We start from the raw sequence: 16,612 nt of genomic DNA, 5'->3' as shown, positions 1-16,612 counted from the left end.
CTTCCTGGCTGAGTGGCCCTGCAAAACGTACATCACTTCTGAGTCTTACTGTCTCCAGCTGTAGAAATGGCAGCGTCTCCAGGGCTCCTGTGAAAGACAGTGACAGTGTAAATGCCCACGCCAAGGACTGAGCAAAACAAACACGCAGTCAGCGATTTCCATGAACCGAAGTGGCAGCAGAACATAAGGCTAAGAACAGAGATGGGCAAAATTTTTCTGTAAAGGACAAAATAATAAATACTTTAGGCTCTGTGGCCTATATACTCTCTGCTTCAAGTATTCAACTGTACCTTTCAAGCAGGAAAACAGTTGTAGATAATATGTTCTTAGATGATGTGGATGGACATGGCTGCATTCCAATAAAACTTTATTTACAAAAACAAGTGGCCAGATTTGGCCATTGTGTGCTAATCCAGTGTGTAAAAACCAAACAGCCAGGATTAAAATAAAAACCTTTCCACTATGAGCAGTGTGACCTTGGACAAGGTCATAAATTGAGCTCCTTTATCTATCAAATGGGTATGATAATAGTGTGTGTGTCCTGAGATTTTGTTTCTTTTTTTTTTAATAGTGGATAGATCCTGGCTTTTAAAAATAATTTATTCATTCCTTTATTTGCCTTCTCATGCTATTCATGGGGTTCTCAAGGCAAGAATACTGAAGTAGTTTGCCATTCCCTTCTCTAGTGGAAGTGGCAAATAGATTCAAAGAATTAGATCTGATAGACAGAGTGCCTGAAGAACTATGGACCAAAGTTCATGACATTGTACAAGAGGCAGTGATCAAGACTATCCCTAAGAAAAAGAAATGCAAAAAGGCAAAATGGTTGTCCAAGGAGGCCTTACAAATAACTGAGAAAAGAGAAGCTAAAGGCAAAGCAGAAACGGAAAGATATACCCATTTGAATGCAGAGTTCCAAAGGATGGCAAGGAGACATAAGAAAGCCTACCTCAGTGATCAATGCAAAGAAATAGAGGAAAACAACAGAATGGGAAAGACTAGACATCTCTTCAAAAAAATTAGAAATACCAAGGGAACATTTCATGCAAAGATGGGCACAATAAAGGACAAAAATGGTATGGACCTAACAGAAGCAGAAGAGATTAAGAAGAAGTGGCAAGAATACACAGAAGAACTACACAAAAAAATCTTCATGACCCAGATAACCAAGATGGTATGATCACTGACCTAGAGCCAGACATCCTGGAATGTGAAGTCAAGTGGGCCTTAGGAAGCATCACTACGAACAAAGCTAGTGGAGGTGATGCAATTCCAATTGAGCTATTTCAAATCCTAAAAGATGACGCTTTGAAAGTGCTGCACTCAATATGCCAACAAATTTGGAAAACTCAGCAGTAGCCACAGGACTGGAAAAGGTTAGTTTTCATTCCAGTCCCAAAGAAAGGCTATGCCAAAGAATGCTCAAACTGCCACACAATTGTACTCATCTCACACGCTAGCAAAGTAATGCTCAAAATTCTCCAAGCCAGGCTTCAACAGTACACAAGCCATGAAATTCCAGATGTTCAAGCTGGATTTAGAAAAGGCAGAGGAATCAGAGATTAAGCTGCCAACATCCATTGGATCATCAAAAAGGCAAGAGAGTTCCAGAAAAGCATCTATTTCTGCTTTATTGACTATGCCAAAGCCTTTGACTGTGTGGATCACAACAAACTGTGGATAATTCTTCAAGAGATGGGAATACCAGACCACCTGACCTGCCTCCTGAGAAATCTGCATGCAGGTCAAGAAGCAAAAATTAGAACTGGACATGGAAAAACAGACTGGTTTCAAATTGGGAAAGAAATACATCAAGGCTGTATATTGTCACCCTGCTTATTTAACTTATATGCAGAGTACATCATGAGAAATGCTGGTCTGGATGAAGCACAAGCTGGAATCAAGATTGCCAGGAGAAATATCAATAACCTCAGATACGCAGATGATACCACCCTTATGGCAGAAAGTAAAGAAGAACTAAAGAGTCTCTTGATTAAAGTGAAAGAGGAGAGTGAAAAAGTTGGCTTAAAACTCAACATTCAGAAAACTAAGATCATGGCATCCAGTCCCATCACTTTATGGCTTATGGATGGGGAAACAATGGAAACAGCAAGAGACTTTATTTTGGGGGCTGCAAAATCACTGCAGATGGTGACTGCAACCATGAAATAAAAGATGATTGCTTCTTGGAAGAAAAGCTATGACCAAACTAGACAGCATATTAAAAAACAGAGACAGTACTTTGCCAACAAAGGTCCATCTAGTCAAAGCTGTGGTTTTCCAGTAGTCATGTATGGATGTGAGAGTTGGAATATAAAGAAAGCTGAGCACTAAAGAATTGATGCTCTTGAACTGTGGTGTTGGAGAAGACTCTTGAGAGTCCCTTGGATAGCAAGGAGATCCACCAGTCCATCCTAGAGGAAATCAGTCCTGAATATTCTTGGAAGACCTGATGCTGAGGCTGAAACTTGAATACTTTGGCCACCTGATGCAAAGAACTGACTTGTTGGAAAAGACTGTGATGCTAGGAAAGACTGAAGGCAGGAGGAGAAGGGGCGACATCAAGAGGATGAGATGGTTGGATGGTATCACCGACTTGATGGACATGAGTTTGAGTAAACTCTAGGAGTTGGTGATGGACAGGGAAGCCCGGCATGCTGCAGTCCATGGGGTCGCAAAGTGTCAGACACAACTGAGTGACTTCACTGACTAACTGACTTATTTATTTATTTTTCTTGTGCTAGGTCTTTGTTGCTACAGGGCTTCTTCTAGGTATGGTGAGAGGGGGCTACTCTCCATTGCACTCATGGGCTTCTCATTGTGGTGGCTTTTCTTATTGTGAAGCACGGGCTCTAGGCACCCAGGCTTCGGTACCTGCAGCAGGCTCGCTCCATGGCATGTGGAGTCTTCTAGGACCAGGGGTCAAACCCATATCTCCCATATCTGCACACCCATTCTCATCCACTGGACCACTAGGAAAGTCCCCATGAGGTTATAACAGCAAAAGGAACAATTAAAGGAGCATGGGCTACGCCTCTCAGAGTGAGCCCTCCAAGCGCAGTAACCTTTTGATACCTGCTCTTTGTCATCATTGTGACTCTCCCAGCAGCCTAGAAGATGGAGCTAAAACTTTCAGTAAGATGAAGTTGAATAGGAAGCACTGTAAAATCCATCACTTTGGCCTTCATAAGGAAACCACACACTTATTGCTTCTCTGAAGAAAAAGACCTAAATGATTTAATTGAATCATGTGTCAGCTGTGTGACAGGACTGCTACTTAGCGTGAGTAGAATGACGAGCTGAATAAACAGACTTGTGATCGTCTCTAAGACTACAGCAATTTGCGCAGATCTGAGTAAGTTTGATGTGCTTTTTTGTCCTGTTTTGTCTTGGCTATCATGTTATAAGAATGAAGCTGATATATAAGAAAATATCCTGACAAAGGCAAGCACGATAATTAATAGAAACTCATTATACATAATGAATGACCTGAGAGATGATTATATGAATTTGAATTTTTTCAGTCTGGGGTGAGGATTCTCAAATATCCCTAAGAATTTTATCAGTATGGTAGTTTTTTTAATTAATTTATTTATTTTAATTGGAGGCTAATTACAACATTGTAGTGGTTTTTGCCATACATTGACATGAACCAACCACGGGTGTACATGTGTCCCCATCCTGAACCCCCCTCCCCCCTCCCTCCCTATCCCGTCCCTCTGGGTCATCCCAGTGCACCAGCCCTGAGCACCGTCTCATGCGTTGGACCTGGACTGGCGATCTGTTTCACATATGATAATATACATGTTTCAGTGCTATTCTCTCAAATCATCCCACCCTTCCCTTCTCCCACAGAGTCTATAAGTCTATTCTTTACATCTGTGTCTCTTTTGCTGTCTCACATACAGGGTCACTGTTACCATCTTTCTAAATTCCATATATTTGTGTTAATACTGTATTAGTGTTTTTCTTTCTGACTTACTTCACTCTGTATAATAGCCTCCAGTTTCATCCACCTCATTAGAATTGATTCAAATGCATTCTTTTAAACAGCTGAGTAATATTCCATTGTGTGTATGTACCACAGCTTTCTTATCCATTCATCTGCTGATGGACATCCAGGTTGCTTCCATGTCCTGGCTATTATAAACAGTGCTATGATGAACATTGGGGTACATGTGTCTCTTTCAATTCTGGTTTCCTCAGTGTGTATGCCCAGCAGTGGGATTGCTGGGTCGTATGGCAGTTCTATTTCCAGTTTTTTAAGGAATCTCCACACTGTTCTCCATAGTGGCTGTATTAGTTTGCATTCCCACCAACAGTGTAAGAGGGTTCTCTTTATCCACACCCTCTCCAGAATTTATTGTTTGTAGGCTTTTTGATAGCAGCCATTCTGACCGGCGTGTGATGGTACCTCATTGTGGTTTTGCTTTGTATTCCTCTGATAATGAGAGTATGGTAGTTTTAAAAATGCCCCCTCCCCCCCTCCACCACGGGACCTTCCCTGGTGGTGCAGTGGTTAAGAACCTGCCTTGCAATGCAGGGGACGTGAATTTGATCCTTGGGCTTGCCAGGTGGCTCAGTGATAATCTCCCTGCCAATGTAGGAACCACAGGAGATGTGGGTTCAGTCCCTGGGTTGGGAAGATCCCCTGAAGGGAGAAGTGGCAACCTCCTCCAGTATTCTTTCCACAATAATCCCATGGACAGAGGAGCCTGGTAGGCTACAGTCCATGGGGTCACAAGAGTCAGACAGGACTGAGGGACTGAGCACAGGGAATTGAGACCCCGCATGCTGTGGGCACCCCCCACCTCTCTCTGGCGCCTCTGTCCTAAAGTGAAGATCCCATGTAAGACCTGATGCAGTCAACTAAATGAATATTTTTTAAAAATGCCCCTCCACACGTTACTTAACCCTCCCTTATTTAGAGGTGGGATTTATGACCCCTCTGCTTGAATCTGGACTCTGGGACTGCTGCCCAACAGAACATGGATCAAGTGAGCTATGCCAGGCTTTGGGTTCAGGCCTGAAGAAACTGCCACTTACTGTCCTCCAGGCCTCTTGCTCATAGAACCCAGCCACCATGCTGTGAGGAAGCGCAGGTCACACGAAGCGGCCACTGGTAGATCCTGGGCCTGTTGACCTCAGCCCCAGCTGAGGTCCCAGCCAGTGACTGCCATCAACCGAAAGATGTCACCAGTGCCCACAAGCCGAGTGACTGATGACTTCAGCTGCATGAGAGACTCCAAGGAAGAAGGGCTCCGTTCAAGCCCTAGCAGGAGGCGAGTTAATAAAAGAATTCTGGTTATCTTAAGACACCTAGTTTGGGGTTACTCAGCAGTAGATAACTGGCACAGTGTGGAGGAGGAACTTGAGTCTTTCTGTATAGTTTCAAAGAGCGAAACAAAGGCAGTCTTTAGGAAGCTACCATCTCTCTAGGCTAAGAATAGATGGATAGATCCAGGTTCAATAAGAAGAAGAACTTTGGGAAGACTGAACCTATCAAACAGCATGTGGACTGCTTCATAAGGCACTAGTTCTTACTGAAAATATCTGAATAAGGCCAGATGACCAGAGGTCAGGAACAGCAAGAAGGATTTGGGGCATCGGGAAGGGGTGAATTTGATAGGAATCCATGCTTGTTGGTTGGTTGATTTCCCAATTTGCCTAAAAAGAAAAGAGTTTTGTACCTAGAAGGCACTGGATGAGTATTTTGTTAATTAATTTAATAAGTATTTATTAATGCCTATTACATCCACCATTGTAGGTGCTCAGGATATATCTATGAACAAAAAAGATGAAAATGCATGTATTGTAGAGTTCATATTATTTTAAAAAAATATTCATTTATTATTGATTTGGCTGCACCAGGTCTTAATTACAGAATGTGGGACCTAGTGTCCTGACCGGGGATGGAACCCAGGCCCCTTTCATTGGGAGCACAGTTAGCCACTAGACCACCAGGGAGGTTCCTGGAGCTTATATTCTTAAAGAAGCCGACCTGCAATAAACAAGCTTACATGTGAAGTGTATATAATATATCAGATGAAAATAAAGCTTCCAAGACAAATGTGAAGTGGAGCAGGAGAGATATGTAGTCTCTGAAGAAAGGTTTACAATTTTAAATATAGGGGAATTCCCTGGCAGTTCAGTGGTTAGTGACCTGGAAGTAGTCATTTTTGATAAATCGAGGGTTGAAGAGAATGACAGAATTAAACTCTTCATCTTAGAAATGTTGAATGTATTCTCAGACACTCTTATAATCCCTGGGACAATACTGCAGACAAGACACTGCATCTCAGCTCTCAGGAAATTTATGTACTTAACTTATTTTCTGCCATGTGGAGAGAGAAAAGTAAATACATCATGCAATTTAAATGATTGAGAAGCATGGCCTTCTGGGATTTTCCTGTGGTCCCGTGGCTAAGATTCTGTGCTCCCAGGGCAGGGGCCTGGGTTTGACCCCTGGTGAGGGAACGGGACCCCACGTGCCGTAACTAAGAGTTCACATGCCACAGCGACCCAGATCCACGTGCCATGACTAAGGCCCAGTGTGGCCACATAAATAAATGAAATATTCTTTAGAAGGAGAGTAAGAGAAGTATGGCCTTCCCTCAGCGGTGTTCGCCCACTTTTGACCCTATGAAGCTCTTGCCTCTTCCGAGGAGAGACATAACCCAGACTCCTCTGTGCCCTGTGCCATCATCATGCACCGGGCCATGCTGCATGCCTTCTGGCTCTGCCGGGTCTTCACAGATCACAAGGGGAGCGTAGAAATTTGAAACGAGCTTTGCTGTCCTTCAGTGCCACTACATTATTTGTGGTTCCTTGTTAGCTGAAAATAATGAAAGAAATTAAACTTTCAGGATTGTGATTGATTGCCGAACCATTGATTACTGATCGATTGTGAGAGTAGAAAATCTGGGTTAGGGTGGCAGAGAGAGGGGACACATGGACAGTTTCTAAACAACAGCTAATTCCTTACACGTCATTTATGAAAAACGATGCAGAGGAGGTGATGAGGATTTATCTCAGTTGGGCTCAGTCTCCAGGGTTGCTCCTTCCATGTAGGCTAATTCCACGTGATGGACTGAGGTCTAGGGTGGCGTGAAGTGTGAAGTTTGAGGATCTGATGGAATTGTCGGTGGTTGCTTCTCTGGTGGCTCAGACGGTAAAAGTGTCTGCTTACAGTGCGAGAGACCCGGATTCGATCCCTGGGTTGGGAAGATCCCCTGGAGAAGGAAAGAGCACTCCAGTATTCTTGCCTGGAAAATTCCATGGATGGAGGAGTCTTATAGGCTACAGTCCTTGGGATCGCAAAGAGTGGGATACGACTGACCGACTTCACTTTCACTTTCAATATTTTAGATACCAAAGTGGCTGGAGACATGAGTGGGTCTAGAGAAATGATAACAGACATTAAGACTTTGAGGTTATAGGGAATGTAGTTCGGGTCAGCAAACATTTATTAGGAGTATGCTAGGTCCCAGGAAAGAGATGAAGAAGACAAAGTTCTTGCCTTGAAGTAGCTCACACTGTCCTGAGGGAGCCAACACACAAAAAGATCTTTGGAGTAAATTGTAGACAAGTGTCCACACTGATCAGCACAGTTTTGGAAGTAGCTAGAAATTGTTACAAGTAATCTTGGGCTTAGCAGCAGTGTAAGCAATATAATGAACCCCGGTGTATGTTAAATGGAGAAGGCAATGGCACCCCACTCCAGTACTCTTGCCTGGAAAATTCCCTGGACAGAGGAGCCTGGAAAGCTGCAGTCCATGGGGTTGCTGAGGGTCTGACATGACTGAGCAACTTCACTTTCACTTTTCACTTTCCTGCATTGGAGAAGGAAATGGCAACCCACTCCTGTGTTCTTGCCTGGAGAATCCCAGGGACGGGGGAGCCTGGTGGGCTGCCGTCTATGGGGTCGCATAGAGTCGGACACGACTGAAGTGACTTAGCAGCAGCAGCAGTATGGTTAAAACTGTGTCTACCTGCAACTTCCCTGGTGGTGCAGTGGTTGACTCCACACTTCCAATGCAGGGGACCGGGGTTTGCTCCCCAGTCAGGGAACTTAGATCCCACAAGCCATATTGTGCCAGCCAAAACAGAACAACAACAACAACAAATTCTGTCTTCCTCTACCTGACCCCATTCAGAGAATCATAGAGCACTTAGGAGATCTTATGTTACCAGTCTCTTCATTTCCTACAGATAAATAAGCAGACCCCTTCACTGTCTGAATGTTTCCTCCATTCGTTATCACAGGGCAGAGTTGGGAGTGGATCACTTCTTAGTTTCATTTAACAACATTTATTTGGCACTTAGAGCTGTACAGGGTGTCAGAACAGAACAATGAATGAGACGGTCCCTGACCTCCACTTGCTCACAATCTGGAAGGATTGAGCACAGACCAACAAGACAACAGATGATAAAAACTGCATGATGATAATTAATGTCCTGGGACGGTACACCCAGTGGAGTGGGAACATGGTGAGGGCATGTAGAGCTGTCTGCAGGGGGCAGGAACGGCTTTGCAGAAAAAATAGTGCTTGAATTGAAGCTTCTAGAATGAGTCAAGTGTATTCTCAAGAGAAAGGCTTCCGTGGAAGCCAGCAGATATGCAAAGGAATGGAGGTGTAAGAGCACGGCGTACTCAGCGCCGCCCCAGGCTCGCTGTGTAGCTGAGCGTGGAGAGTGGAGACGAGCAGGCAGAGCACGGTGATAATCACAGCAGGCCAAACCCTCAGCCTCAAGAGCCCTTGAAAAATGCTAGGCAGGCTAGTGATGTGATCAGATGGAAGGAAGAAGTTATTTCTTTTGAGGAAGAAATAATGCTTTACAACAAAGGTGAAGGCTGAAGACGGGGAGACCAGAAGGCCACTGAGGGTCTCCAAGCAGATGCAGATGAGGCCTGTTCCAGAAGAGACAGATGTGAACGGTGCACATGAGAAACGCCTCCTGGCCTCCACGTCTGCTTGCACATGAATAGTTAGATCGAGCAGGGACACTGCGTGGATGCCCAGGGTCCTGGTGCAGACCACTGTGTGAGTGAGTTAGGGGTGGGGGCTGTCATTCATTGAGACAATGTAAAAGGGAGAAGGAGAACATCTGAGGATAATGATTTTTTTCAGGATGGGGCTCTGGGGATGTTGGGGTGCATGTGTGAGGTCCAAAGAGTAGATTTCTAGTAAACAGTTGAACATATTGGTTTGGAGACAGGAGACGAGGCTTGAGCATGAATGATCAGCATAGGGGTGGTGGTTAAAGCGAGGGATGAGGAAATGGAGGCGTTATGGGCAGAGAGGCTGCTTAGGGTTACTCCTTGAATGATCCACAAAGGTCTTATGAGGTGAGACTGCTTCAGCTAAAGAGATTGTCCAAATAGGACCTGAGTTAGAGTCTAATGTATTAAGTAAATACCCAAGTCACACCTGTGTGACTTGACATGCACAAGAGTAGTGAACACAGCAGGCAAGATCAGTTTTTGCCCTTAACCAACTTATCAGCTTGGTGGAGAATCATGTGCTTAATTAATTCCCATGACAGTAAGTGCTGTAAAAGGAAGAGTATAAGGTATTTCAAGAGTGTATAATTCAGAAGGGAGATAGAGTAGCCGGGGGAGGGGTTGAGGGGCGGCTGGTACTTGATCCATGTAGTCAGGGAGCATCCTTGAAGAGACAGCATTTCAGCTAGATCCAAAGGCTGAGTAGGCAAGGTCAGTGAAGGGAGGGGCAGAGGATGGCATAGGCCAAAGCCCTGAGATGGAAGCAAGTATGCTGGAAGACCCGAAGGATGCCCGTGTGCCTGGGGGAGCATGGGGGTACCCAGGGAGAGATGGCGATGCAGGTGAGCCTGGAGGCTGTTCATGAGCCTGTGCAGCTGCTGCCCTTCCCACCTGTAAGCAGACACCTCAAGGACTTGGGTTTGCACACCCAGGAGAACTCTAGAAGGAGGCAACTTCATAGCGGCAGGACCCTCAGGTGAATGGCCCCAGGAGGACCTGTCCGTCCCTTGGCAGCCTCCCGGCCCTGAAGTAGCTGCAGAGCTCCACTTGGACCCCTTTGCAGGGCACACGTTGACAAGCAATGAGGTGATTCTGGGCACAGGGAAGACAGTGGGAGTTATCTGGATTTGGAAAGGGGCCATTCAAGCAGAAAAGAGAAGCGGAGGAGTTGAGCGCCAAGAAATCAATGTGTTTTGGTCAACACAGCTCACCTGGGAGTGTAACAGTTTAGTTCAGCAGCAGCAGCAGAACGTGCCTCTTCAGAACTCATCATGTCCAGGAATTAACTCAAGAGTCAAAATCCAGCCTTGGCACATAGTGGCCCCAACAGTGTTTCTTTTGTGAAACGTAACAAGCCAACTGGGAAATAACCTTGGAAGGAAACTTGATTGATTTTTCGAAGAAAACAAGAACTCCTGTGAAAATTTACCTGAAGTCTATTAAAGCCATCCTCTAAAACCCCTTGTAAGAGAAACTAGACTAGATTGGGGTCCCATTTTGCAAAAAGCCATTAATTTGTTTTCTCACACTTTGAGCCTCTTTTCATTTTTCTTGTCAGGTTGCTTCATTAGGTGGAAAACTGGATGATGAGGGGCTGTGACTCACTGTGGTTTTTCTCCTGTTGATGCCAAGTACATCTTTATGTCCCTTCTGGCCTCAACTGTCTTACAGTTAGTCTTAATGTTAGTTCAACCAAGAGAATAATTGAAAGATTGAATAGAGGTTCCTCCAGGTTTTGTGATTAAACACAATACCAAGTATTGCCAGCATCAGAGTCTTTTCCAATGAGTCAACTCTTCTCATGAGGTGGCCAAAGGATTGGGGGCAGGAGGAGAAGGGGACAACAGAGGATGAGATGGCTGGATGGCATCACTGACTCGATGGACGTGAGTCTGAGTGAACTCCGGGAGTTGGTGATGGACAGGGAGGCCTGGCGTGCTGCAGTTCACAGGGTTGCAAAGAGTCAGACACAACTGAGTGACTGAACTGAACTGAACTGAAGTATTGCCAAAAGTTCAGTACCTGACTTTAGACCTAGTAATGATGGGACCTCTGTTTTCTCATCTGTAAAATGGGAATAAATTAACCTGCTCCACTTACTGAGGAAAGATAGAGTGCTTTATATGTCACCATCCACATGTTAAGTATTAATAAGATAATAATTACCATCACTGTGACCAAGAAGATTATTCATCCTAAGACTCAAAGACAGTTTACATCTGCCATGCAAATTCTTTATCTACAAGTTCCTCTTCTCTCTCTGCTCTCCATTTCCACAGACATGCATAGGAATAGCATCTCAGAGTTATGGGAAAGGGTGGCCATTCTCTTCCACTTCCCAAAGAGGAAGAAAAAATATTTTATGACTGTTAAAAACATACTGTAACTGTCAAATGTACTTACAAGCAGCCATCAAAATTGTAAGTTATAATCAGAGTTTTCCTTTTGTTCAGTGACAATGTAAAAAAAATCACAAATTTTCCATGAAGATGGAAAAGAAAGAAAAGAGCATGAGTACTGAAAGAATTTGGATGGTGATGGCATTGCCCAAGGATTAGACGAAACACCCATGGCGTAACACATAATAATGGTTGTTGTGTTTTTGGTGTCTGTTGAGAAGGGCATTAGAGTAGGAAATGGCAAACCACTCCAATATTCTGGCCTGGAAAGTTCCACGGACAGGGGAGTCCGAAGAGCTACAGTCCACGGGGTCACAAAAAGTCGGATGCCATTGAGCGAATTTCAGCAGAGAGGGGCACATTTTAGGTCTGCTGCGTCTCTGTAACCTGGTGCATTTTGTAAAGTCAACCGTATTTCTTCTGCCTCTCCTCTTCACACTACGACAAGAGCCTCCTTCCTTCCTACGTTTTTATCAGTGATTTCCATTACCAGACTGAGGGTCTTCCCTGCTCTTCTGCATGGACAATGAAGAGTTATGCATTTGACATGAACTACAAGAAAAAGAGAAGCTGAGATGCCCTCCTGCACAGAACAGACCTTTCATGGGGTGGCAAGGGGAGGAGGGGCGAGAAAAGTGTTTCTCTTTTCTGATTGTAAAACACTTTCTCTTTCGAAACTCAGGTGACCGTGACAGATGGTGGCTTCTCCCCGAAACAGTCGACCATCTGGGTGGTGGTTCAGGTTCTGGATGAAAATGACAACAAGCCCCAGTTCCCAGAGAAGGTCTACCAGATCAAGCTGCCTGAGCGTGACCGGAAGAAGCGGGGAGAGCCCATCTACAGGGCATTTGCATTCGACAGAGACGAGGGCCCCAACGCTGAGATCTCCTACAGTATCGTGGATGGGAATGATGACGGGAGGTTCTTCATCGACCCTAAGACCGGCATGGTCTCTTCCAGAAAGCAGTTTACAGCAGGGAGTTACGACATTCTCACGGTAAGATTTTCCTGAACCTCAGTAACATTAATGAGGGGGAGGAAGTTATTTTCTTATTCATATATACGTTTCAAGCAAAACCAAAAAAAATCTCTGGACTAAAAAGTGCAGCCAGATAACAATGGAAGGCTACTTTCTGTTGCAGTGACATTCCTAAATAACGAGGCCATTTTCTTTGGTTGTGTCCTAACACCTAACCTCCCCATTTCCAGTACACAGCCTGCTCCATTTACTCACTCACACTTCCTGTAGCCCCGGATGGTTTCGAGGTACTGAGCATAGATGTAAACTGAGGCAAGGGGAGCAGCAGAATAACATAACCTGCCCGCCACTCAACATGTCTTGAAGACATCCTAATGAAAACAACTCTTGTAATTGTTGACAATGTGATAGAACATGAATTTAACTGTATAAATTGAGGGACACAAATCATAGCTAGGCTTATTCTGCAAAAAGAAAAAAATCTTAAGTAAAACATAACACTTTTCATTGTTAGAAAATAAAAAATAAAAACAAGTATGAGCACCATCTCAAATAAAGACTTAAACTATTAATACCATGCCTAAGGCACCATCCTGCTCCCCTAACCCCAAGCACTTTAGACATGCAGCAGCTATGCCTAAAAGGAGACTGGTCAGCCTCACTGGTGATGGGCACTTTCCAGGGTCCCAACAACTGTCAAGAATTATCACCCATCTGCCATCTTTTTCTCAGTCTTCTCCATTGTGTATGGTCAGTCCTTTGTTATTTTAAAGGATGGTCTGAGTCCCTTTATTTTTTATGCCTATGGACTGGACTTGGGCTCCATTCCCTGCTCAGTAGTGTATTTAGAAGAGTGAATAAAGAAAAGAAAAGAACTTAAAAACCAGTTCTGTTTCTACCATCAGCAGCTCTGATGTAACAGGTGCTGCTGCAGTTGTCTGAGACTTGCCAGTGGAAATCTTTGAGGACCAGGTGGATCGCAGTGGATACTGTTGGTACCCTGCCCAGATCCCCTTTATCAGGCTGGTCCAGCCATCCCCCAACTGCTGTGAGTGTTGACTGCTAAGGGCTCAAAGCTGATTCCTTCTTCAGAGAGTCATCCTTGGCTACACTTCTCAGCCAAGATGATCTATACGCCTACACTAGCCCAACAGCCCACAGCCAATTCCTAACAGACACCAGATATAAAAGCCCAACCTCCTTGCCTCCAGGTGGATCCAACTCAGTAGTACAGTGAATGATTCAGAGCTCCCTTTGGGATCAGGCTGAGGTTAGACTTCAACTGAGACCACATCCTTGCTTCGCATCCTCCTCTGTCTATCTTGTTTTCTTCACTCCCTTTCTCATGGGAACACTTCCTCTTGAAATCATTTGTACTCACATCCCTGTCTCAGACTCTGCTTCTGGGAAGCCCGACCTAAGACAACTATCTTCAAGGGCCCTTCCTCTCACAGAAACTGGGGCAAAGTGATCACGCGTGAACACAGCACTAGGGAGCTATGAGTTGTCACTGTTTTTAAAGGCTACAACTATTAGCAATGCATCTGGAAATGGTATTGTTAATGTAATAGTTTACAAAACTTTTTTATTTTGGTTTTTGTATTTTCTGTCACTGATGGTTTGGTTGTTAGACTTAACTGCAACTACCCCCACCGCTCCAACACACACACACACACACACACACACACACATTTACATCCAGGACAGCATAGCAGTTAACCCTACATATCTGGGCAAGGAAACATGCTTTTCTCAGCCCTTATATCAGACCATAGAGAAAAGCCATTAACACCCCCTTCCTTACTCCACTGCCTCGAGGGACCCACGTTTCCACCGAGAGAGAACTCCTTCACTCCTTCAGGGTTGGCTTAACCAGAGGGCCTCTGAGATGAGTTTTGCAAGGTTGATGCCTTTCCCCTGCCTCCTCCCATCTCCCTCTTGGAATCCCATGTGACAATTCTACGTGACAATGACAATGCATTTGTTCCCTTTTCAACACTACCACCACAGCTATAAGAAATCAAATTAGCTCTTCTTACTTTTGTAGCTGTCATTCGTGTCCATACAACACTAAAATTTGCAAGTGCACCATTTGCTTTTCAAGTTTCCCACATCTGCAAGGTTGGCAGTGATTCAAAACAGCTTCTGGCAAATGTGCTTGGGGCCCCATGTGCCCGAGTTGCTTCCCGCAGCCCCTGAGCCTGTTGTCCTCAGATCGCTCCCCGCGTCTTCCCCTTGCCAACCCCGTCGTGAGGATGGACTCTGAGCCCCACAATATACGAGTGACAGATGCAGGCTTCCACCAGGACCCAGGCTCTGAAACAGCTCTCTGTCCTCTCCGCGTGTGAGTAGATCAAGGCCGTGGACAACGGGCGTCCTCAGAAGTCCTCCACGGCCCGCCTCCACATCGAATGGATTAAGAAGCCGCCTCCTTCCCCTGTGCCGCTGACCTTCGATGAGCCATTTTACAACTTCACAGTCATGGAGAATGACAGAGTCACCGAGATTGTCGGGGTGGTGTCTGTGCAGCCAGCTAACACCCTTCTGTGGTTTGACATCGTTGGTAAGTCTGAGTCCCCCAGGGCAGTATTGGGCAGCGTAATCACTGACTGTTCAGAGCAACTAGCAAAAAAGAAAAGACAATAACAACAACAGCAGCAACAAAAACGCTTAAAGACTACGCTAAGATTAAAAGATGTATAGTGCTGGAATGCAAAAGAGCCAGTAAAATGAATAGTCGACCTGTGCTTTCGTTCTGAGTTCTGTAGCTAAGCTGAACCGAAAGTGCTCTCTGGCTGGAGTTTCCATAGTATGTTATTTACTGCAATCTTAATGTCTTTCTGTGTGTCATTTAAATTCTATTGTCACACTTGGCTAATCTCATTTCTAAATGTATTGATGGTACTAGACTTGCTGTCCTTCATTTCTCTCTTTTTCTTCACCTTTTTTCTGCATTCTGTTCCTTTTTTTTTTTTTTTTTTTTTCTGCTCCCGACTGCCCTGCTTCAAGGTGGCAAGCATGCTCGAGAGATGTTCTATATTCTACAGACAGCTTGTGGGCAGAACTGTTCAACAGAAGGTACCCTTAGTGCAAACACATTTGCTAAAATACAGCTATCCAATCTGCCTTTTACGGGTTTTTTTTTTTTCTTTTTAAGCAAATTAAATTACATCTTTCATAACTGCCTGTGACAGGCTGAAATGCAGCCCACAGATTTCGTACATGCCTCTAACAGCGATTGCATTACTCATATCCAGTGACTCCTTTGTTTGAGGTTCGATGGGGTTTGGATTTGGGGTGGAGGGGGGTTGTTCTGATTTCTTTAGAGAAACTTTTTTCTCTGCTTTTGAGGTATGTGGGCTTTTTGTTGTTTTGATCTTTCCATAGGTTAGTTTACCTGGGCCGTTTCCAATTGGAAAGTAAATTCAAATAGATCCCAGCCCCTCAGTTTTGTAGGAGTGTCATCCATAGACCCAAACCCCCGCCCCCAGGGGAGGCCGGGCTGTGGTCCAGAATAGGAAGGACAGGAAACAGAGCCCGGATATATAGCCAGCGAGAGCTTCCTGTGAGAGCCAAATACAAAAAGCAGATGGACGCAGGCAGGACAGACCTTAAAAGCCAAACTTTAAATTCCTTGAAAGAAGCAAGAAAGCACACCAGGCTGCAAAAAGAGAGGGCAAAACTGCCCCTTCACCACCCGGCAGGGAGAGGCGGCGGAGAGGAAATAAGTGCTGAGGACCAGGAATCCAAGCACAGGGAAGAGTGCACGCCAGCCCTGGGTCTGACGCTGGGTTCAGCTGAAGCTGACTTCCCACGGTCGTCCGTGGGAGGCGGTGACTCCGGAGAGCTGGTCTGGGGGAATCATTTCCTTCACGTGTCAGTGCCTAGGATGGGCAGGAACCTGCCTCTCTTCCCAGGAATGACTGGGTCTGGGGAAAGCATTTAGAATGTTCCACATCTGTTTTAATGAAGCATAGAAAAGAATGAATGCCCCATGGCCCCCAAATGGAACATCAGTAGAGTGTCCCCTGAACTTCCCCCAAAGAAAAGGCTTGTTTTCTACCTATTTCATTTTCTAGAATGCTGGTAGAACGGCTATCTTTCACTTAATGGGCATCTATCACACCATCCCTGTGCATGACCATCATCATTCCCAGCTTTCCACTCCATCTTCATTTCCACTTAACGCCTTTGAAATGGCACCTCTTCTGATCCATGAAAGATCTCTCT

At 44.9% G+C, this 16,612-nt stretch overlaps 1 protein-coding gene across 5 annotated transcripts in view; it reads left to right on the top strand.

Annotated features, from left to right (window-relative positions):
* FAT3 (FAT atypical cadherin 3) overlaps positions 1-16,612 on the top strand; it is an 801,654-nt gene that overhangs the window by 618,777 nt on the left and 166,265 nt on the right. For all 5 annotated transcript variants that reach the window (XM_070782590.1, XM_070782589.1, XM_070782588.1 and 2 more), the window contains exons 5-6: positions 12,086-12,400; positions 14,735-14,945. In XM_070782590.1, coding sequence (XP_070638691.1) covers positions 12,086-12,400; positions 14,735-14,945 — 526 coding nt within the window. The remainder of the gene's footprint in view (positions 1-12,085; positions 12,401-14,734; positions 14,946-16,612) is intronic.

This window comes from Bos indicus, chromosome 29 (assembly GCF_029378745.1).
Source record: "Bos indicus isolate NIAB-ARS_2022 breed Sahiwal x Tharparkar chromosome 29, NIAB-ARS_B.indTharparkar_mat_pri_1.0, whole genome shotgun sequence".
Classification (NCBI taxonomy): domain Eukaryota; kingdom Metazoa; phylum Chordata; class Mammalia; order Artiodactyla; family Bovidae; genus Bos; species Bos indicus.
The sequence above is the reverse complement of the archived record's forward strand: the minus strand, read 5'-3'. Positions and strand labels throughout refer to the sequence as shown.